General features: G+C 39.4%; 1 protein-coding gene across 2 annotated transcripts; it reads left to right on the top strand.

The window, feature by feature from the left end:
• The first annotated feature begins 135 nt into the window (after positions 1–135).
• Positions 136–23,059, top strand: LOC145478205 (nucleolar protein 14-like). 2 transcript variants are annotated; one of them, XM_081456152.1, is made up of 30 exons: positions 136–421; positions 2,003–2,044; positions 2,609–2,701; positions 3,718–3,862; positions 4,738–4,802; positions 5,008–5,076; positions 6,270–6,362; positions 6,527–6,613; positions 6,883–6,951; positions 7,577–7,659; positions 7,959–8,026; positions 8,542–8,739; positions 9,326–9,396; positions 10,061–10,115; positions 10,308–10,350; positions 11,003–11,090; positions 12,021–12,106; positions 13,062–13,168; positions 14,245–14,276; positions 15,005–15,106; positions 15,565–15,627; positions 15,929–16,019; positions 16,209–16,278; positions 18,121–18,201; positions 18,291–18,401; positions 19,215–19,248; positions 19,417–19,544; positions 20,246–20,333; positions 21,323–21,393; positions 21,747–23,059. In XM_081456152.1, the coding sequence occupies exons 1-30, from the start codon at positions 239–241 to the stop codon at positions 21,850–21,852; spliced, it is 2,622 nt and encodes an 873-aa protein (XP_081312278.1). In that variant the 5' UTR covers positions 136–238; the 3' UTR covers positions 21,853–23,059. The 2 variants fall into 2 exon arrangements, with proteins under 2 accessions (XP_081312278.1, XP_081312277.1); XM_081456151.1 differs by having other exon boundaries at positions 10,058–10,115.
• Positions 23,060–23,675: the final 616 nt, after the last annotated feature.

The following is a 23,675-nucleotide window of genomic DNA, read 5'->3' as shown; positions in this document are numbered from 1 at the left end:
AACTCTATGTTCTCGAACACGACATCACACGACATCGAACACGACCTCGAGTACCCAATAAATACTGGTCAGCGATATCTTTACATACGAAATTCGCTTTGTATAACACTTCACAAAATGTAGCAAAATGGCGAACTACCCGTATGGAACACGTGCAGGACTGAGCACGTTAGCTTTTAAAGGTTTTTAGTTGTAAATTATTGTTTCGTCCGCTGTCAAACTATTAATTGAACGCAGCATGGTAAAGTCAAAGAAAGCTGCTCAAAAGTTGGCTAGAAAGTCGGCCCATTCTGGACCCAAAGAAGTGAAAAACAATCCTTTTGAAATTCATACCAACAAGAGAAAACATGATATACTCGGAAGAAAGCTCAAACATGATACGGGATTGCCTGGGATATCTCGATCAAAAGCAATAAAGAAGGTAGGTATCCTCTGATATGTAGTTAAGTGTAAGTAAATAACTAGAGAGTCCCAAAGAGAAGATGATTGCTGCCTTCCTCACAGGGATTTCACAATTTAACGTTTTCAGTATAAGGGCAACTGGTTTTCAAACACGGGAGGAACGTTTTGAACTGAACTTCATGATAAGAAAAACTTTCCTCCAGATGGTCAAACCAGGCGGGCAAAATTATCCTTGCAGCTGGTCAATTTGTTTGTTGCCCAGCCTTCAATGAGACCCCTGCCCTTAGCTATGTACATGTACCTGAGCCAAACCCTGTGTAAGTTACTGTGCAACTGGTGAAGGAATCATGGTGCGTTAATTTTTGACTGCTATTATGTTGTGGTGTGACTCCCTGGCATGACTGGCCTGAACTGATGTAATTAGTATGGGAGTGAGAACTTCCACAGACATTTGAAACCTCCTAAACTAACTTTCAAGTTAGTTTAGGAAGATGCATTGAGTTACATAAACAGGGTTGTCCCCTAAAAGCTGGAATGTGGAAAATCCAGAATGCCGGAATGCCATAAACCTAAAACCTGAAATGACTACATTTGTTGAAGCCTGTCTTTTTTGAGTTATTAGTCAGAATAGTACATAAACTATTTGCTGAAGCAGAAGGCTAAGGTAAATAGATCACAAGATTTCAACCAATGTATAAAGGATGGAAAATTGTGTTAAATAATAAAGAGAATTGTGGAGACAATCAGATATCAACTACAATATGAAGTTTACAATTGTAGTTCCATTAGCAATGCGGATAACGTCAGCCCCGATGTTGGTTATATTATATTGACCAGTATATTTTGTCTTTCCAAAGAGTCTCAAACATCTCCCAAAACTGTTCCGACCTATTTTAACTCCTTTTCTTATCTGAAAAAAAGTCATTCAAGGTTTTAGGATTCCAAGCCTTGGTTTCCAGCATTCCAGATTTTTGGGTTTCCAGGTTTCTGGCATTCCAGTGTTTCTATTGATTCTACCATATTGCCATGTAATAATTGATATAATTGCCTTCAAAACTAGATCCCTGATAAACCATACCTACACCTCTATTGGTAGCTACATGTGAAAGATCTAAAATACAACAACTGACTCTGGAAAGCTGGTACACTAACCTAGAACAAACCCCACTTAACAGATGTCAACTACTACCAGTGCCTTAGAAATGCCTTATCCATAACGGAAGCGAAACCGACAAATGGACTTCTAACAGACCGACTTAATTTGACTAACAATAGACGGACCAAAAACTGACCAATTTGACTAACAATAGATGGATCGAAACCCACCAATGACTGATGACAAACTTTACATGAGTCTTCCAGCTAATACCATCATGGCTAAACTGACCAATCACGGTCAACGGACCAGACTTATAACATCATCGACTGACAAACACTATTCACTTGACTCTAAAATATTTCACTCTGCTTTGATAAGTTGGGTCATGCCTTTGTGGCTTTGGCCGCTTTGGCATTGTTTTGTTTCTCCTCTACATTACTGGCACAGGGATAACATCTACTGATAATGTTTTCTTTGTTTAATTAATAAATGATTATGCAGAGGCAGAGGACACTTTTGGTTGAGTACAAGCAGAAAAATAAGGTGAGCAATTACAGCAGGGAATTATTAATAGTATTTTCCATATATTAAAGTATCTGTACAATGTTCATGAATACACAGAAGATTGTAACACAATAAAGGAATCAAAAAACCTCTAGGTAGTTACAGACATGAAAATGATATGTTTTAGAATTTTATCATTTTATTAGATTTTAGGGCAATTCCAGATGAGACACTGAAAAGCAAAAAGTTTCTATTCCAGCTTACATTAGCAGATAGCAGATAGGACTGTTTGAAATAACTGTTTCAAATAACCAACTTTTTCAGCATCGTGATCATGCCCCCTCATTGAGAGACCATGGAATTTGGGGCTATTTGAATCCACTGTGTAGTAATTTTCTGGATGAAACTTATTAATGAAGAATTATTAAGTATTTCAGAAACAGGTTCCTACCAAAGTATCACCCCAAAAGTGTCTTATAACCTGGTATTTCTGGCTGGATGAATAATTTCTTGATCAATAAAATTTTAACAATATTGGTCATATGACCATGGCTCCTTTATGAGAAACATAACATGATATTCAGATTGTCAATTTCTAAATAGGCTAACATGTTCATTGATCGCCGCTTTGGTGAATACGATGAGAAGATGACACTCGAAGACAAGATGATGAAGAGATTTACTATGGAGAAGAAGGTAATGGTTTACAGAAATATTTGGTCAGAATAATTTGAATCTGCATACTGTGTTGGATAAAATTCACATTTTTTTCAAAAGTTATCCTACTGCACATTGGCCAGTATTCATGTTCCTAGGTGCAGAACTGGCAAGTCAAGGTTGGAAGTGTATTGAAGGGAAATGGAATTGAAGAGCCCCACTTAAGAACATAGTTACACCTTGCTGCACTAGCTGGGTCAGGGCTTCTGATAAGTCGCGAAAAAAAGTCAAATTTCACAGGATTTCCAGGACAAATTTGCGGAAAAAACGACTGATTTTGCGGGGAAATTCTTGGGAATTTTTGGGGCAAATTTCGCTAAAAAACGATTGGTAAAAGCGGCCAATTTCGTGGGAAATTGATCGGTTTTGCACTGATTTGACAAATGTTTGTAACTCAAAGAGACGGCAATTTTGCCATTTTTTTTTCGGAAAATGATGAGTCTATGCAATTACAACAGCAGCAGGAACACTGCCTTCGTAAAACTGGCGATTTTGCAGGAAAAGTTGAGCAATTCGTTTGGACTGTAGTACGTGTTTGTATGTGTTTGACGACAAGGTTCTTTTTAACAGAAATCATCATTTGCTCTTTTAATAACAATGCGCTCAAGAAATGCGCCAATGGCAAAGCTTTTTACATTGTGGCCACAGTGAGTGCCCAGTTTTCCACAACATTAATATAAGAACACCTGGTAGTTTTTGGATGCTGTTTACTCGTTGCCGTGACGAAGTTTCATGATAAATTTGCAAGTTTACAGCAACTAAACAGCCTTAACAGCCAAGATAAGTTTCAAATATGTTGCACCGACCTGTATTTGGTATGATTTCCAATGAATTTCATGATATTTTGCGTTTTTTAGTGAATTTTGCAAGATTTCACAGATTTACTTGAAATTTGTGGCTCTGCAACCACACGAAATATCAGAAGCCCTGCTGGGTTGAATTGAGAGTTTGCACCTTCATTTAAACTTGATACCTTGTGTATTATTGATCTTCAGCATCATCATGAACACCATGGAAAGTACAGACTGGAGGATGAGGAACTGACTCACCTTGGACAGTCACTTGGTGAGATTGACAAATTTGAAGATGTCCAGCTGAGTGATGACGATGATGATGACAATGTCAACGAGGAAGATGCTGGTAAAAGTTACACCGACTTGTTAGTAAAAATAGCGTACTTGTTGATGCGTCATGCACCACTTGATGTTTAACAGACTGAGGATGACAGTGATGATGACAATGACAAGCAAAAAAGCTTGAACACTGTAGAATCCTGATCATTTGTGCCCTTGATTGTTTTTTCAATATCGTTGACACACTTTTTGCTCCTAGAAGTCCTAGAAGTACCCTACCTGCCCATTGTTTGAACCAATTTCCAGTCCTTAGGTGGCTCAAAAATTCAGGATCAAACTGTAATTTCATACAGTTGACAGTGCTTCTAGAAATAGCTAGTATCAGGAAACATATATGTCATCTAGATGTTCTTCAATGATAATAACAATCATGATGAGTAGCACTTTAACAGTACCAACCATGAACCCACTTCAAGATTTTTGCGATCTGGCATATAACCCCGAATTGGTGGGTAATGAATGATCTATTATATCCTTGAGAGATGCCAAGTTTTCCTGCCATCAGCCACTATTACCAACTAACTTCTGTTGTAGTGTGTCTAACCACATGGGGTGTCTTAAAGTGTACTGTACACTGTATACTGTATACTTAATTGGGCACTCCCCATTGGGGCTTTTCAGGACCACTGTAAACAAATAATCATAAATAAATATTCAAATAAACATAACTAGGTTAAGAATCCCAACTGGTGGGAGGCAGACCAGTTGGCTGTTTGCAAATGCAGCTGAGAAGTTGAACTCGGGGCCACCGAGAACAACATCAGCTAGCTGTCAGAAGGGGATTTGAACCCGGGACCAACAGACTTCAAATCCGGCGCTCTAACCACTCAGCCATGCTGCCTCCTCCTGCCGAGTGGATGTTCAACTCTAATTGTTTTGCAGCTGATGACGTAAAAGAGTTACACTTTGGTGGCTTTCTCACAAAGAAAAGCGCAGATGACAAGCAGGTGATAGTACCTTTATAATTATTAGCTCAGGTCTGCTCAATGTTATTTATTACTCTGAGGTCTATTTAGCTCCAAATTTAGGTCTATTTAGGTCTATTTAGTTTTTCTTTGACAAGAATGCTATGTATCTTGAGAATTATAGCTTTATCCCTTTGACTTATCTTGCCAAAAAAGGTAATAATTTGTTTCTTCATGTGTGATTTAGACTGCAGAAAAACACAAGAGTAAGAAAGAGATCATGGAAGAAGTAGTTGCCAAAGCCAAGATCAAGAAGGTGAGTGGCATAGTGTTTTCTTAATGCAATGTCATTCTGAAACTCACTCCTAATTTGAAAATTTTAAACAAAGGAAGTCATAGCCATAACCATAGTTTGGATATCAGATCTTAATTACTGGTAGCTTAATTTTAGTAAATTTCAATTCTTCATTTTCTCCTTATAGTTGTAGTTTTGATTAAAAGATATCACAAGCATTTGACAAAGTGTTTCATCTCTTTTCCATACACTTTAATGTTTGTCAAAAGTGCTTCTTTGTATATTGTATTTTGAACTCTCTTCTCAATGTCTGGAATGTAATGAAACATGACAAGTCTTGATACAGTTGCTTTTTGACGTCATCCAAAGGCTAATCAAAACTAACTGTAGTTAACTAAGGTTACTTTCCACCTTCAAGAGTAGAAAAAAAAGGTTTTTTTTGTTTTATTTAACTAAATTGGAGACATGCATTTCACCTAATATTTGTAGAAAACAATATAGAAATCTCAAAAAGCATCCAAGTTATTCAGAAAAGCATGTAATTTTCAAATAAAAGTTAATTAACTGGGAAGGTGCCATAGTCTCACACATGGGTAAAACCCTGGGGGAATTTAAGTATATCCTTAGAATTCCTTTAGAAGAGATAATAAAATAAAACAATAAAACAATGCAATAAAACATTTCTGTTAAGAAAAGAAAACAACTTGCTGGAAGTGACTAAGGCTCTTGGTTTGGCCAAGAACCCTTGATGTCCATTGAAGAAATGGAGTGGTCTGCAAATACCCTAGGTGTCTGTTGATTGATTGATTGATTGATTGATTGATTGATTGATTGATTGATTGATGAATAGATTGAGTTATATAAGCATTCGCCTGGTATGCATAGCAGATGAGTCAAATCCATTTCCCAGAGGTCAAATACTGTGCATGGCTCAAAACATACTTGAATTCAAGCTTGCCCTTGGGACAAGGCAGCTCTCAAATTTTGCTTAGCCTGGGCAAGTCTTAGTTTGCTCTTTTAATGATTTAGTTAGCAGATGACCTGCGTGATCCCTTGCCCATCGGGCAGGTGAGAATGAACGGTTACTTGCCCGCTAGGAAATCTCCTTGTCCCTGACAACTGGATGGCACTTTTTTCGAGCCCTTCTGTGAAATTCAAGTTGCAGAGTCATGGAAGTGTAGCATTTTAAAATCTTTTTTTGCATTTATTTCTAGCATGAACGTCAAATGGCAAAAGAGGAAACAGTCACATTAAGAGACAAGCTTGATAAGGACTGGAAGAAAATACAAAATCTTGTCTCGCAAATGGTAATATTCATGATTTAGTTAAAGCCCTTTTTATTCTAATTTATTAGTACTTGCAGGTACCTTACAGATGCATATCTGCTTGTGCATGGGACCTTATAATGAGTTTATTATGAACAATAACTTGACTGTATTTTAGACAGAACAATTTTTGACTCATTTGTTAGGGGCCTCACAGTGAAGAGACATCAACTTCCAAGGCAGATGATTATGACATTGCAGTCAGACAACTGGCATTTGAGCTTAAAGGCAAAGTAAGTTATTAATAATTAACTATTATAATCTAGCATGCATGTGATGCAATTTTGGGCTATTTTATACATGTTGTTTCAGCCCGAAAATTGCCTCGCAACCACACTGGATTTCATTGTAACTAAAAGCAAATACGAAAAACTAACCGTGAAAAGGGCTATTGCAGAACTTGTGGTCCAATCAAATGATTCAGAATTATGGTATTTTATTATTTTAATATCTAACACCCTGTTAGAGGAGACTTAATGCAAAATGTATGTGTTGTTTTTAGGCCACTGACAGATTAAAGTCAGAAAATGAGATTGCCAAAGAAGAACAGGAAAGACTCAACAAATTAGAGGTAAGTTAATATATCAAGTATCATAGAAATATTCCCACTGATACAATTGCCAATAAACTGTGGTAACAAGAATGCTCCAGATATTAAATCATTTGAAGTGCATTTTTGACCAAAAAACACTCTAATGCAAACTAAAGCATTGTTCTTAAGGAGTTTTTTTATACCTTATCAAATGGTATAAATAATATAATGTTGCAATTTATTATATAAACACGAGTGTTTTACTGGAAAATACACCACTTGTAAAATTCATACGAAACCATATCTGGGACTCAGGTGGCGTATTTTCCATATCCCACCAGTGAAAATATTGAAGACTTCACTGATATCATATTTGACCCTTAAGCTGCAGTTACCGGTATATTTGTTGGTGTGTGATCAAACATCTTTGGATCTTCCTCAAAAGTCTTCAGCAATCTTCAGTTATCTTTGGAAATCTTTGCTAATCTTGGGAAATTTTCAGAAAATGTTCAGAAACTTTTGTGTGGCCTTCAGACAATTTTTGCAGAATCTTCGGAAAGTTGTCGGAAATCGTCAACAGTACATTGTTTTTTTAATACATATTATTGTTGTTAATTTTTTGATTCATCAAGTTTTTCTATTTTCTTATTTCTTTGTGATTCAGCTGGAACGGCAAAGAAGAATGAAAGGTTTACCTCTTGTGGACAAGAAACCTAAACACATATCAGCTGATGACCTCGGTGACAGGTAAATGATGTCCAGAACAACTGTTGTATATCACATGTGACAGTAACCTAGAGACTCCGAGTTTCAAGAGTCTGAAATCTGAGTTTTTGGACACATCCGTTTTATGCTTGTCATAACTAACATAACACCTGGCAGACTGTGTGGTATTACCTGCTATTCCTTCCATAAAGCCAGTTTGCCCTAAAAATAGTGAAATGTTTTTGACCAGTGGATCAGACAGTATTTCATTTCTTACCTAAAACTTGCATATCACATTTAAAATCTCATTCCCTGCGTTTCTGTATTGTTGTGATAAACAGCTTCACACCAGCTGAAGATGACAGATGTTTGTTAAGTTATCAAGATGGGTCAATGATAAATGCTGAGGGTAAGACATATGTTTTTTGAAGACAAGATTGATCGTCGCAGTTATATACACAACTTGTTCATTATATACCTGTAGATGGTGAAGTTCAAATAATTATATGATCTTTCATATATTCACTTGCATTCTTCACCATCTACAGGTATATAATGAATTCACAACATGATCAGCTCCCAGTTGGCTTGATAGCTCAGTTGGTAGAGCACTGCACTGGTATCACAGAGGTCATGGGTTCGAATCCCGTTCAGGCCTGAATTTTTTTCAGGCTTTAATTTCACAACTGCTTAAGTTGTGTAACTATATAACTGTGATGATCAATCATGTCTTCATATCTTTCTCCGCAGTTCAAATATGATCTTTCATATATTCACTTACATATACTTTTTCTCAGTCAGTATATCAGACAGTCATAACAGTATTTCAAAAGTGTACAAATGTAAATAAATCTGTTTATTGTACTCTGTTGAGCAGCATAGTAAAATGCATTAGAGATGTTTGTGGCATATCTAATGTTGCAGATGAAGGTAATGATGAGTTGAATAATACTGATAACAGTGATGAAGAACTTGATGAAAGTGGGTCCAATGAAGGAGAAGATCAAGAAGAAGAAGGTGATAATTCTACTGGTGATGATGATGATGAGGATGATGACGATATGGAAAATAACGAAGAAGAAAGTTCTGAGGATGATAATGGTTCTGACCTTGAATCTGAAGGTGAGAAATACAATGCACAATTACAATGCTTTCAGGCTGTCCTCAGCCATTTCCTTTTTCTTCTCTTTCAAAAAGTGAACAAGAGTACGTAGTGAGCATGCACGAATCAGTGCAGAGCAGGAGATCTTAGCATTTACATTCGTTCAATCCCCCGCATTTTGTATTTTTCTTGTGCTCCCAATCTCGGTGAACATAGAAATTGTGTGAACAGATTACTAGGGTTTTTTGAACATAGAAGGTGTGTGTGCAGACAAGTAGGTTTCCACATGTAATGAGAGTTTGCGAAAGAGAATTGAATAAAATCAAATGATGATGATGACAAGGACCTTCAGATGGATGTATGGATAACAAATAGCAATGACTTTGATGAAATAGTATGTTAATGTAAACATTGACATTGTGTAAGTTGTCTGTGTTTGTTATGAAATGCTTTCAGTTAAGGAATAAATCATCATTGTTGAGGCTATTTTGTCGCTATCTGTGGTTTAGAAATTTGATCAGACAACAGAAGAACTAATATTTGATTTAACAAGGCTCCATATTTGCATTTAATGTAACTTCAAGTGGTGGTTGTTTACTTCTTCAGAGAGCAATGATGAACTGGATAACACTGACTCAAAAGCACTAATGAAAAAAGAACAGCAAGAAAACATTCTGGTAAATTGCTTCTTGAAACATATCTTTTAGCAGACTCTATTATTAATATAATAGTTTTTTATTACAGTACATACATGCAGTACATCTTACTTTTCTGTTCCATCTCCCCAGTCATTTTCCTGTCATTTTACACTCACACAAACAAAACCAATAAAAACATTAAGAAATAAAATAAAAACATTACAGATTAAAATGAACACAAACAGTTTTGCAACCCTTTCAACAACACAAAATTGACTTTGGAAAGTGTCTTGTGTTTTTTTGAAAAAAATTCTTCTTAGTGCAACTTGTTTGTTGATAAAGAGCTAAGTATTTCAATAGACCCTCAGTTGTTCGATCTGGTCACATGGTACAAAATCAGCCATGCTGAGGTGCAAGTTACCCGGTGGGACTTCCAAAACGAAGGCAAGCCAAGCTGGACTGGTTCAAGTTGCTTTGTTTTGGAAGTTCCACGGTGTAACTTGCATCCCAGCATGGCTGACTTCGTACCATGAGACCGGGTTGTGCAAAAGGGCCTATTGCCTGCTGATGCAGGTACTATTAACTCTGGACGAGTGATTTAAGCCTTGTTTTGATTTGCCTATGCATAGAGAAGGCCTTGCAGTCCAGGATATTGCGTTAAAGTTGTGGAACGTTTTGTTGTATTGTGCTGTTTCTTTAGCAGAAAAACAGGCCCGAAGCCAACCAGTCAAAGAAAGAGCTGCCATTTACATTTAAAGGTAAACTACATCCTAAACATTTCCCATATATTGCGCACTTTTTTTGTCGAACCTGACGTTTTTGTTGATTTGACATTAATCAAGATAACCATTTGGTAGACCTCAGCTTTAATTAGTTCAGTGGTTTTTCAATATTTCAAATCCTGTGTGTCATTTTAATATCTTAACGTTTGCTGTAATGTTGATTTTCAGCACCAAAGTCATTTGAAGAGTTTAAAGAACTTATAGAAGGCTGGTAAGTAACAGTGTGTAGGCATCACTGCATAATTTTAGAAGTACAGCTTAAACGAATAGATTCCATGATGCCGCGCTTTTGTTGAGCAGTTGATTACAGATGACATCAAAATGTGGTAAGAACAAAAAAGTGGCCGAGTGTGTCACAAGGCCCCGCCTTCACTACACCGAAGAAATTTGAAAATCCAACAATAACCGGTTATTTTGAAGTTGTGTTTGAGAAAAACTCTGGTAGGGAAATCACATGATTGTCGTGATTGTATAGTTTTCGAAAAGCTTCTTTTTCAAAATGTTTTTCACCCACACTAAAACGCAAAGCCAGCGTTTTCAAATTCCTCCGGTTTGAAGAGCGTTTTCGAAAAGCTCCTTTTTCTTGATTCTGGAACTAAGTGTTGTATTCTGGTGAGCGTGTAAAACACGTCAAGTAATTATATTGATGTTTTAGTGATGAGAAAAGGGCCAAGCTATAGTACACTCTGGTACAAAATGTATAGTATAAGGAGATTTGTCAACATGTTTCTTCTCACTCATGAAAGCTTCTTTTGCCTTGCACGTATTCAAGAGTTCTAATACAATGCAAAAACCTGTTAAACTGGTCTTACTCCTTTTAAAAACTTGTCGATCAGCTGATGTACTGATGCTTTATTTTGAAGGTCGTACAAAGAACAGTTGACAATCATTGAGAGGATCAAGGCATGTCATAATCCGAAGATAACTCCTGAAAATAAACCAAAAATGGAGGTAAAAAGGACGTATTGCAGAGGCTTTGCAAGTCCAATTTTTTATACTACAGTAACCACAGAGCTAGTGTGAATAGTCTTTATTGTCTCTCAAGTACCTGACCAGCACTTCTTCCCAAAGATTAAATGAGCTCAGTCACGGTATTTTGAGTTATTTTGGTCATGTAAAAAATAACCTTTAAATTGAAGGAAACCTGAAAATAGTAGTTTACTAAAATAGCAAAACGCCTAAGGGATAATAATAAACCATAAAGGAACATGGATGGTTAGGGATTGAAAAGATGAACATGGATTGCAAAACTGAACTTTTCAAGATGCACTGACTTAGCTAAACGTTGGTGAAAAGAATAATGGGCTACTTCACTGTGGCTTTTAATTGGCGATCTCTTCAGAAGTGGTCGACTAACAACGTAGTCAATTCCCCCGGAGGGGGGGGGGGGCACTGTCATAGATAAGCTATATAGGTATATGCCGCTGTGAAGGGTATGGTTTTCAAGCAGTTTACTCTAGGATAGGGTATATAAATCAGAGCGTTTGGGTCTAGAATAGGGTATAATTTTTCACAAAACTGACTAGTTGGTTGAAGATTTTATCTAGACTAAGGAAACCAGGAATTGCCACTCAAAAATATAAAAAAATCAAATCGGCAAGTTTAAATTTACTCAAATCAGCCTCAACAGTGTCGATAGATAAGGGGATTTGGGGAGTTTACTCTAGTATAGGGTAGCAAAATTCAGCTGACCTAGCTCTGGTATAGGCTAAGGGTTCCAGGGTCCCAGCGGCACATCCCCACCCAGAAATTCCCAAAGTACCCCCCCGGGTCAATTCTCCAGTAATCTGCCAAAGAGCTAATCTATGAGCATCATTAAATAAAAAAAATTGAAATAATGTGGTTGTAACCCTGTTTCCGTGACCTATTTTTTTCCTCCAGGCCTTGTTTAGTATTTTGTTGGAGTACGTCGGTGATCTCTCGCGCATGGGTTCGGCAGGACTCAAGATGATTGACAAGGTGACACGGTAAGTACCAGCTAGAACCCTTTAAACAAATCATCTTCTTTTTTTATTTGTTTTTTCGCTAATTTTCGCTTGACTTATGTGCAATACATTACGTTTGACGTGTGAGGCAGTGCCAGATTCTTACCTGCAATCAGGGACAAAAGTAGCTGAGACACTTCCCGAAAGCAAACTTTCTCCCTTCAAGTGTAATTTGCCCAACCTACACTCCTCACATTTCGCCCCTCCCCCCGCCCCCCGTCCCCCGTGCCAATGTTGTAACCACGTGGCAGCGCCGCCAAAGCCCGTTTCAACATTGATTTTGGGGAGGGGGTGACTTTTGACGTAAAAGGTGTTTCTTTTATCAAGGGAAGTACGGATCTTGGTTTGAAAACGTCCGATTTGCAAAAATGTCTCAACACGTTTGTCTCTGATTGTGGATCTTCGCGACCCAGGACTCAAATATTGGTCGCCTGCTGTTGCCTCAAGCACTGGATGGAGTGAACACCACACGAGTAAAGTTCACGTTCGTTATGGAGTGATGAGCTCAATTCCGAGCGGATGTAAAGTTCTGATGTGTCAAAACTCGCTCCTCGGCAGCGATTCGCAGATGTTTTGTTGGCGGGCACTGAGAAATCATGGACTAGGAGTACTTAACCATTGGTAGAAAGAACCCGGTTAGAGTTCCTTTGAATACGACTTTGCCAAAATCAGACAGACTGTAAGTAAAAACAGACTGGAAGCAGGTGAAACGTACAAATGATACAGAAACAGAAGTGACGGAAATTTACAGTTTTACGGAGTTCCTTACTTTAACTAGAAATCCTCCAGCATTCACAGAAAAAATGGGCTTTCATTGGAAATTTCTGGGTATTAGAGCTAAAGGTTTTTGCATCCTAGGGTTTGGAATTAAAGTTCAGCTCATGTAAAGGTTAAGCGCTTGAAGCAGCCGTTGAGTTTATATTTTGCTTCATTGCAGACATCTGTTTGATGTGGCGCAGTATTCTCCCGTTCACTCCGCTAAATGTATGCAGCAGATTGTAAAGGATATACACAAACAGTTCACAGAGAATCGAGACAGACAAGGTGAAAATAGCTTACTTGTAATATTTCTATCTGTATATAAATAGAAATCGTTAATCGTCAACTGATTTGTGCCTTGTTCTATGGAGGCTCCTACCTACTAAGGAGAGGTAGACTGCGAATAGCCCCTCTTTCGCTTTTTTTCACGAGGTCTTTTTTCGCGTCACGGACGAGAAGAGATTGCGTGACGAGCCCAATGAGCGTCACGCAGGAGGCTATTTTGGCTAGTTGTTTAAATACCCTTTGATCTAAGTCGCACTGTAGGCTATAACTAAACAACGTTACTGAATGTTGCCTGTCCTTACACTAACGTTGTAACTGGTCCTGCATCTGTCTCCCCTAAGTCTCTCTCACACGTCTTTGATTTTGATTTATCTTCTGGAGTCCTTCTCATTGCAACCTCGACATTCGCGAGTCTATCAGCGAAGGGCTTCATCCGATTGTCATTGACATTCCGCGTTTGTGGAGCTTACGATTCGAGCGTTAGGCCTTCGTTTAACAATCGAAATACAGTCGACCTTCCGGTTGCGACCACCTCTCCTCAGCGACCAGTTTTCCAAAATACGAAAAGTCTCCAAGTAAAATCACTATTTGGAACCTCTTGTAAGCGACCACCTCTCGTAAGCGACCGCGACCACTTTTAGAGCTTAAAGGTTGAAATTTTCTTTTGTTTTTAACCTTCCGTAAGCGACCAATTGACCGATAATAGAGAGGAAAATGGATAAGGTGTTGTAACATTATCGTATACCTGGATAGCACGGAAATGTTTTGATGGGAAGCACTGTATTTTTTATCGAAATTGACTTCTTATATGAATAAAGCATTTAAAATATGGGTAAGTGTCTGCATTTACCATATCTTATGAGGCAAAATTTTGATGCAACATGGTCTAAGCTCTCCTAGGCGACCACCTCCCGTGAGCGACCACTTAAGCTTGACATTTTGAGTGGTCGCTTACGGGAGGTTCGACTGTATCAGCTTCACAAAAATTTACCTCTACCAAATCCACGTTGATAAGTTCAGGAAATCATTTGTACTCGTAGCTAAACCACAAAATGTTTTATATTAACCTCTTTCAGGCGGGAAAGGAATGTTCTTGGGTCTTCCTGAGGTAAGACTCTAAAATTTAGTTTTGGAGTACCCATTAGCTAGTAGAGATTAAACTTGACTGCCGAGATGTAAGGTCCCAGGGAGAGGGGGCTCCCATGTAAAAAGGACGGTATTGCTCATCGTACCTTTTAGGGGTTGCAAAGGAGCCGGAGAAAAGATCACAGGAGATAATGTGTTGTTTTAGAATTGATACCTCAGGTGCTCTTAGGGGTGAAAAAAATTTGAAGCCACGCCCACAAAACAGGATCTTGGTTTCAAAATTTCTGACGAGCACCCCCATCCTTTTTAGATGGGAGTCTTCCCGGGTATAAGGCAAGTTAAGGACAAGTCAACGTTGTGCACAGTAGGCAGGAGGTGTCTTGTTTCTTCACCCAACTCATCTCGTTATTGCTGTGCGACAGAAATCCTAGAGCTTGTCTTACAAATGTGGGATAGGTTGTGATACATCTCATGACAGCAAGCTCCAGAACACGCTATTTTAGAAGTTCTCTTTCAAATGAAACAGTCCTTGCCACGTCGTATCTTTGTGATCGTTATTGTTATGGTAAATACTGTTCACTGTGTTGTTAGCGCAGTTTTTTTTTTTTAAATCTTAAATCCGGATCTTAAATGCTCTTCCAGTTTCTAAAACATGTATATTGTGTCTAGGAAATGTTCTTTGATGCAGATTTCACAGTAAGTAGGTAGATCTTTTCCCTATCATGACTATAAACTCTTATTTTGTTTCAGTTGCTGTACCTTCGGATTGTATCCATGTTGTTTTCCACATCAGACTTCAAACACTCTGTTTGTACGCCAGCTATGGTCCTGTTATCTCAGGTGTTGGCACAGGTAGTCACAACTTGTTTATCAGTCAAGGATTTAGGTGTTTGATGCGACCCAAGACAAACAGTAGTCTTCTATTTGGCGCGAAAGCATATTATGATATTTGTCCTGGGACATTATCTGTTCTGAGAAGCCAACAGTTTTTCGACTGAGAGCGTAGCTCGAGGGAAACTGTGAGTTTCGGGGAACAGATAATGTCCAAGGACAAATATTCAAGCTTACTTTCGCGCCAAATGGAGGCTTTTGTGTTTATTATCCTTCAAATATTTTTCGTAAAACGCGCAGCTTTGAAAATTGGGGAATGTCACTCAGATATTCTCCAGTTTTAGCTGGAGAATATTCAGTCACGTGACGCGCTTTGACTGCATGATCGCGTGCGAGCGAAAATATTTGAAGGAATGTGTTATAGTTTATCAACTCCGTTCAGGCTTATTCTTCTATCTTTGTTTGTTTATTCTTTGCAGAGTCCAGTGCGATGTATGCGAGACGTGTTCAGAGGTCTTTTTGTCTGTGACCTGTTCCTTGAGGTTTGTTTGTTTGTTTGTTTGTTTTTGTCTTTCCTGTGTCGTGGGCGTTGTTCTCAATAGCCTATGTACAGGCTCTCCAGTTGAGGATCCCCCCTCGGTCACTTCACTCTCCACCAGTTTCTTCTCGGCCCTTTTAGCCGCGGTCAGGCCCTTTCAGCCGGAGCCTGTTCAGAGGCAATGTTCTCAACAATGGTTTCCCCATTGTCCGATGCTGATCGCTTTTTGTTATTATTGAGTAAACCAGTAGGAAAAGACTTATGCAAGAAATGTCAAAGTATTCATTGTTAATTTTCTTTTGCAGTACGTAGCTTTATCAAAGCGATTCGTCCCTGAAGCCGTCAATTTTTTAGGTGGAATTTTGTTCTTGGCTTCCAAGAAAGAGAGTCCTACGCGTAAGTATCAACCAACATCCTTTTGCTTTTCAGTGGAACATTATTCTGTTGTGGGAGAGATTTTTGCGTCTTTTATTTGTGGTGACAACATCGCCGTTCAGCTCCAGGCTGAAGCAGTCGAACATTGCATGGCTTCCCCCTTCTCTTCATTGACTGATTGAAGGTGAATAAATATTTTATTTTTCGCAGCTCAACTTGTACTCCCATTTAAAGACAGTAGCAAATGGCGAGATCTTCTTAAACTTCAATCGGATTCAAGGTCAGTATTGAAGGTTTGTCTTGGATAATCGGTGAAGTTTGTTTTCGGAATATTTTCAGACTGCGTTCTTGATTCAAGGGAAGTCGTCGTTGTTAATCATCCGGTAACACTGAAAAAAGACAGGGTTATGTAGCATTAAAGGCTGGTTTTCACTAGCGACGGAGTCGGAGTCGGAGTCGTAGTCAGAGACGTAAGAGTGCTTACGACCTAGTGAAAATCGAAAATCGGAGTCGTAAGCGGAGTCATAAGCTCGACGGAATCGGAGTTGGAAGAATCAGAACGGTTCCATTTCGCTTATGATTTAGTAAAAACAGATTATCGGAGTCGGAAGCAGAAGTGGAAGGACCAACCAATCACAAGGCCCGGAATCGAGCATTGTGATTGGTTTATTCTTCCGCTTTTGCTTCCGACTCCGACAATCTAGTTTTCACTAGATCGTAAGCGACGGAGTCAAAAGCGGAATGGGTGTTCTTCTTCCGACTCCGTCGGTGTGATTTTCACTAGATCGTATCGCTTTACGCTTCTGATTATGACTCCGACTACGACTCCGTCGCTAGTGAAAACCAACTTTAAGAAGCTAAGCTGTTGTAGAGCCAAATATTTAGAAATTATGTTTTTAAGAAAGCAGCAGGTTTAGTTTTGGCAAGCCAAGGTTAACTCAAATCTGTGAAACAGTCAATTCTTGAACGCTTCTTCCGTTTTCCTTGGAAACGTTTCACTCTAGAACTTTGTGTTCGGATGTTCACCTGAGTGTGTAAATGTGTATGTCGTTCTTGTGACCTTGGTTTCTGCCTCCCCTAGATAGATCCAAGGTTAGCTCAGTGTTGCTAAAGATTATTGTATTCCTCTAGTTTTCAATTGGTTGATCTCTGCTTGCCTTAGCAAGCCAGCTGCGTCCGTTTAGGATTTACATCCGAGTACTTTCTTTTGTACCTTGGTTTACGCTTGGCTTGAGTCCTGCGCGAAGCTAGAGTTAGCATAAAAGTGGGTGCATTTTAAAGTTGTATTGAGTAAAAGTAGAACAAGGAGGAGTAGTAGACGACGCAGAAGTCAAGTACTAAAGACTTGAAGTCTTCAGTAGTATTCACCATCTCTCGTTGGTGTCAAGCGAGAATCATTTAGTCTCCTACGCTCCTCTGGCAACTTGAAACTCCAAGTTTTGTTGGGCAAGCTTTTGACTCACTTAGGCAAGGTCAACCAGTCTCAACGAGTAGTGAAAGCAGTGGTTGTACAACTTAGCCGATGCTTCAGTGAAGGCCATAGAATAGTTTGCATAGCTTTCGCCTGAGGCTAGCATAGCAATTTCAATTCCAAACTTCCTCTTGCATCAGCTTTGCCTTTTTGGGTATAATTGATACCGGGAGGGGCTGTACTGTGAGGCCTCAAAGGGTGTGGTTTTGGTCTGAAAAAGGACATAGATTTCGACCATTTTGGCCTGAAATAGGGTATGTTTTTCACTCTGGCTTGGCATAGCGTATTTTGTTTACAAGGAACTATTTTTTCCCGCATCACCATCGACAAACTTTTGTAGCCCTTCTCAAATGTCTACGCAAATTGAAATCAATTCTGGTTAGCTGCGGTCATACATTAGAGCCATGTGCTAATTTTAGAGGTCTGATATGGAATATCGATTTTTCGCTCAGGTCTTAAACAGGGTATGGAAAAACGCAGATTTTGGTCTGAAATAGGGTCCAGCTTTTAAGATTTGGTCCGCACACCCCCACTAAGAAAACAAAGATGATTTTTGTCCGTATAGTTGTTCACTCAAACATTTAGCTTACCTCTCTCGACACAGTCTTTCTTCATAGTTTCTTGTGCTTAGTTTTGACTGAACCTTTTCAGCCCTGTTACTGTCAAACCTTTACCGCTGACAACGACCCTCGGAGAGAGCACACGAGATGAACTGACGAGTGACGAAATAAGGTAAAGAATGTGTTTTGTAAAAAATAAAAACTGATGCAAAAGCCATGTATTATACTGTCATAAAACTGTTTCGTTTCCTTTTTTTGCAGGGTTGACTCTTTAAGCCATTGCCTTTCTACCTTGGACCGATTTGTTCACTTGTACCAAGACGTGCCGGCTAGTTTTGAGGTTTTTGCTCCAGTGAAAGAACATTTACAAAGGTACGCATTGGGGTTGACCGTTGACCAGATCCAACATAGAACTTGCAAGGAGCAAATTTACCTCAAAACTACACACGCAACAATTAGATCATGAGCTCAAGATTTCTATCGCGTTAAAGTTGACGAGGGCTGCGCCCTCGTCAACTGTCACGCATAGTAAATGAGAGCGAATAATCTAATTGTTTTAGTAAAAGTCTGCTCGTCGTTCAACACTTTATCTAACACCTTTTCACACTTCGAAAACGCGAAGAAGCGGCCGCCTGTTTGTTAACAAGCGCACACTGTTAGGCTTCTAGCTCTCTACAACGGAATAGGTTGTGAGTAGCGTAGCCAATCAGAGAACGGCACTCGTGATAGAACGCTGGTAGATTTAATAAAATAGAATTATCAGCATGATCAAATATTTTCTGCGAGTGATCGTAGACGCATTAGAAAATATTGGTCGCCTCACCACCCCCTGCTTCGTCGATTTTTCTGTTCTGGCTCCAATTGACGCGCGGCCAGAATGCGGAAAAGTTCTTCGTACGGGAACGCTTGCTATGCAGGCTCTTTAGGTATGTTTCAGCAAAGTGTCCGAAATTTTTGTCCGAAAATTAAACCTCCGAAAACTTTCAAAGGTGTTCCCCAGGATTTCCCTTTCAAAAATTAAGCGGATTTATGGACTTAACCACACAAACAGTCATTCACTAATCCTTCTAATAACGACAGCTGTTTTTCCTGTGCAATGGGTGTTTTTCCTGTAAATTCTAGTAGTGAGTGGTGCAAGACCTTTTAATTTGCTTTGTACTGATCTTAATTTCTGTTATTCTACAGAATACCGGTGGAACTTTATCCTGCTTCTGTTAAGGTAATGATGTCCACAAGCTGTACAGTATTTGTGTTGTATTTTCGTCACTGTTTTACACTTTCGAAACTCGAACTAGAAGCCTAGATCGTTCTTAACCTTCCTCAAGCTAGGGTCATGTCACGCTCTTGGGATTAACTCAGTCCTACATTACATCTTTCCCTGCATTAGGAACTTCACAGTGGTCTTCTGACGAGAATAAATGATCTCCATGACAAGAGCTTGACTCGAAAACATCTCACATTGCAAGCACGCAGACCGGAAGCTATCAAGACATTTGAACCCAAGTTTGAAGATCAGTGAGTTTTACAATAGTTTCTGTTTCTTCTGGCTTGATTCCAAAAAGTAATGGTTTGAAGAACGATAGTTACCAGATAGTAGGAATGAGTAACGGCAACTCACAGTCGAAAAATCTGGGATGTAATCCGGGAAGTGATCCCAATAACGGCCTATGCGGATAGGCTCTACCCGAAAGGGGTGCCTTTTTCAGGCTATATGTCTATGAAAAGGTTGTGAATGTGATGTTACAAGTTGAGGTATATGTAAAGGTATAGGGAAATCTGTCATTTATTTATAACGTGAACGGGAACTGAGTAAATGATACTTGTCTTTTTGGTTAACATCTCTTCTGGTAATGCTTGATGTTCTCCCGTAGTGTTGTTCATTGACTTCTTTCCAAGGGTTTAGGAAAGGGATGCAGTGTTCTTAAGTAAGTATGTGAAAGGATTACCTTTTTTTTTTCTATAAAAGGTACACCAAATGGTTTCCTTTTCTGTAAAAATGGTATACAAAAGGGTAAGGGGTTGGTGCTCGGAGCAGAGCCTCCCGGTACAAAACTTTGTGGAGTACCCCCAGGGGGCGTAATACGACTGATAACCTTGTACATGTTACGCTAAGCACTGTGTTTTGTAACTGTACTGCTTTTCGTAGTTAAAGGCATGGCACACACAGATTCACTTTGTCAATTTTAAATGGTTGTGTTTTTTGTGTTTATTTTAAGTTATGAAGTCCGATCAAGGAGAGGAACGGGAAATAAAACAGCGAACGAAAGGCAGAAACTAAGATACAAGTACAAGAAGGAATTCAAGGTATCACTTTATCTCTGTTTGTAGTTAAGAACTGTGAATTAAGGCGCGCGTTTTATCAGTTTCAGTCTAATTCTGCTTTTCATCCTGTGTGTTTATTTGCTAAATTTGCCCACAAATGGTTTTGATATGGGACTCCCATATAAAAACTGTGCTGAAGGAATTTTTACCGTGTCAAAATAAGGTTATCAATTCAATTCAGGTCGGGCTGTGAAAGCCGAGCACGGAAAGAGGAAAATGTTCATGTCGCTCAAAATCCGAATGCGGAGAGTGCGAGGTAGAGGAACATTAGCTAGGGACCTCCCGGGGGGAGTGACTCCCATATATAAATGACCGGAGTGCTCGTCGTACCTTTTAGGGGTCAAAAACGCGGTTTTTGGTACTTCTTAGGGTGTTCAGCCTCAAAAGGTACACAGCGGGAGCTTTTGCTTTACCTTTTAGGATATTGAGCCGAAAAAAATCGAGAGGAGGTAATGTGTTGTTTTAGAATATTGGTACCTCTTAGGGGTGAAAAATCTTTCAAGCCACGCCCACAAAGCAGGACCTTGGTACCTCTTAGGGGTTCTTTTCAAAATTTCCGACGAGCATCTCCGTCCTTTTTAGATGGGAGTCCCCCCGGGTATAAGGTAAGTTTAAGACAAGTCAACGTTGTGCACAGTAGGCAGGAGGTGTCTTGTTTCTTCACCCAACTCATCTCGTTATTGCTGTGCGACAGAAATCCTAGAGCTTGTCTTATAAATGTGGGATAGGTTGTGATACATCTCATGACAGCAAGCTCCAGAATACGCTATTTTAGAAGTGCTCTTTCAAATGAAACAGTCCTTTTTATATGGGAGTCCCCCCCCCCCCCCCCCCACCTAGCTTAGGCTAACCAGCAACCAAGGACTTTGAAAAAGACTATGACATTTGTATACAGTATTTTCAATTGTAGAAGCCCTTGGGTTTATACTACAAGTATTTCAGTTGAGTTTTGTCTTTTCGCGACTCTCTAGGGTGCTCTTCGAGAAATCAGAAAGGATAACCAGTTCCTCGCGAAACAAAAGCTAAAAGAACAGTTAGAGAAGTAAGTGAAAATGTTGCGTTTTGTCAATGTGTTAGTGGAGGGCCCAGCACAGGTTTGGCGGGATGCGGGATGAGAGTGAAAATAGAGGCGGGACGCTGGGATAAAAACAATTCGGCGGGAGCGGGATTTGCTCATTTTGACAGAAGGGATGCGGGACAGTTAGGAAGTACAGAAAATCACGCGTTACGGACTTGACGCGGAGAAGTGCAGCTCTAAAGGCCTATGTTGGACCCTCTTAGTGCTGGTGTATCAGCTCTGCAGCAGTGTAATAAGTTCAAGTTTTACCTTCCCACGGACTAGCTATTCGCTCTACTTAAAACCGTTATTAAATGATGTCTTTTCTCATTTTCTAGGGACGCAGAGCGCATGCGTAAAGTGAAGGAAATAGAGCACATGTTATCCAATCAGCAAGCAGAAACGAACGCTCTGAACAGAAAGAAAAGGAAACTGGGAAAGTAGCTGTAAGAACGTGGCACGTGACTTGCGTGGTCAGTCAACCCGATTCGATCGACATCCGCACTATCAATGTTTGCCGATGGAGTTGAAAATGCGTCCTCCATGTGGTGCTTCAACCTCTTCGTCTTACTTCGTAGAAGCATTTTCATTCAGGACTAGCCACATAAGGCTACCAGTCCTCACAATGAGGAGGACCAGTAACCCTGTCATCCTTAGCGATGGTCGAATTTCAATTTCTCTGTACTTTATTCCACCAAATTTGAGTCGCGAGGTTGTGAGAATGAAAGACCTCGTCATCCCTGAAAAAGAACCAGTAACTTCCGTCCTCGTTTTGTTACTAACAGAACGGACAAAATGAATGCCGAACGTTTTGTGTAACGTAACCCAGGTAGTCGTATCGTCCATAGGCGCCCCAAGCACCAGCTGTGAGATGATCAACTTACGTAATAGCGGTCGTGGGAAATCGAGAAATATAAGAGTTTGTATGGGAATATTTATGATCGCTCAAAGGTAGCAAAAATACTATAAAGTTCTCAATAAAAAATACCTCACCTTACCTCCACAGTGTATTGCTTGCTGTATGACCGCTTACTTCACAGAAACGAGGCCATTTTAGCGAGTTATCGCTTACTGGGGAGTAGGAAAATTAGGAAGCGGTAGCTCGCTAAAATCGCTTCAAATCAGCGGAAAAAGCGAACGGACAACAAGCAATGCATTGTGGATTAAAGAGAAGGCGTTTTTATGAAGAGCTTTGTAGTATTTGTGTGTTCAAAAACCGATCATAAATATTCCAATACAAAGTCTTATAATTTCGCCATGACCACTATTACGCAAGATTGGTTCGAGACTATATAGACAGAGACCCAGGGCTGATCAATTTTCGTTTCAGACCCTGGTACCCGGGCTGTCATGTTATTAATTTCCTTGAATTCAATATTACTACAGTGATGGCCTTGGAATGACAATTCTGGTCCAAACACTAATAAATATGTCCAACCATACAATAACTACAGATGTTGATATTACTAAACATGATTACACTGGCAAACGACAGTGCACGTGTCATGCGTGAAAAATAGATGTCACGTAAACTACTGATGCCAATGTTCTCTCTAAGTTACGTAAAAAATTGGGCAGGTTAATTTAGGATAAACACGACTATAATTAATTTATGTTTTCTTTTTCGCTGCTGAAACAAACTGAGGTAGGGGAGGGGCTACATTAGAAACTGCTTATAACATTTATGTTGGTGTTATTTTGGGTAGTTTTAAAGCGCAATAATTTCCCCCACCCCTGAAAAAAGTTGTCTATTAATACTTCACGATTGATAGAATACCTTTTGTTCATTTGGCAACATTTACGTCTTGTGCCAAAAATATTTCGGAAAATGCAATCTTAAATACTTCCTGTTGATTACATTTGGTTATCTGGGTCATCACTTTTCAAACGGTTAAAGCAATGAGCCATTAACAAAAGCGATATAACGGAAGTGGATCGCTATAAGGTTCCTCGGCTGGAAAACGAAACTTATTTGTTATCCATGATCCTGTTAAAGCACCGGTGTATCATTCCTTCGCTGACGACTCCCGTCCACTGCTCAAACTATCTAGAAATAAAAGAAGGGCGAACCAAGGTTTAGTGATCGACCTTCGCGAAAATTTCGAAACATCGAGGTTGGACTTGAGTTCGAGTTCGACTTAGACTTTTCAACTCGAAGTCCAAAGCCTGCCGAACATCTGTCATTTCTGAAAATAGTAATTACGTTATGTAGGTTTGCACGGACAAGGGTGGCCTTGGGGCCAGGGGCTTTGGTTGTACGGCAAAAA

This window comes from Orbicella franksi, chromosome 2 (assembly GCF_964199315.1).
Source record: "Orbicella franksi chromosome 2, jaOrbFran1.1, whole genome shotgun sequence".
NCBI classification, from domain to species: Eukaryota; Metazoa; Cnidaria; class Anthozoa; order Scleractinia; family Merulinidae; genus Orbicella; species Orbicella franksi.
Note: the sequence above shows the minus strand (reverse complement) of the source record. Positions and strands in the feature narration are given on the sequence as shown.

Excerpts from the sequence above, each read along its gene's own strand:
- LOC145478205 (XM_081456151.1), top strand. The coding sequence starts at position 239 with ATGGTAAAGTCAAAGAAAGCTGCTCAAAAGTTGGCTAGAAAGTCGGCC. Across the intron at positions 6,614-6,882 it reads CATTTGAGCTTAAAGGCAAA|GCCACTGACAGATTAAAGTC; the intron begins GTAAGTTATTAA and ends TGTTGTTTTTAG. Across the intron at positions 16,279-18,120 it reads AAACTTCAATCGGATTCAAG|CCCTGTTACTGTCAAACCTT; the intron begins GTCAGTATTGAA and ends GAACCTTTTCAG.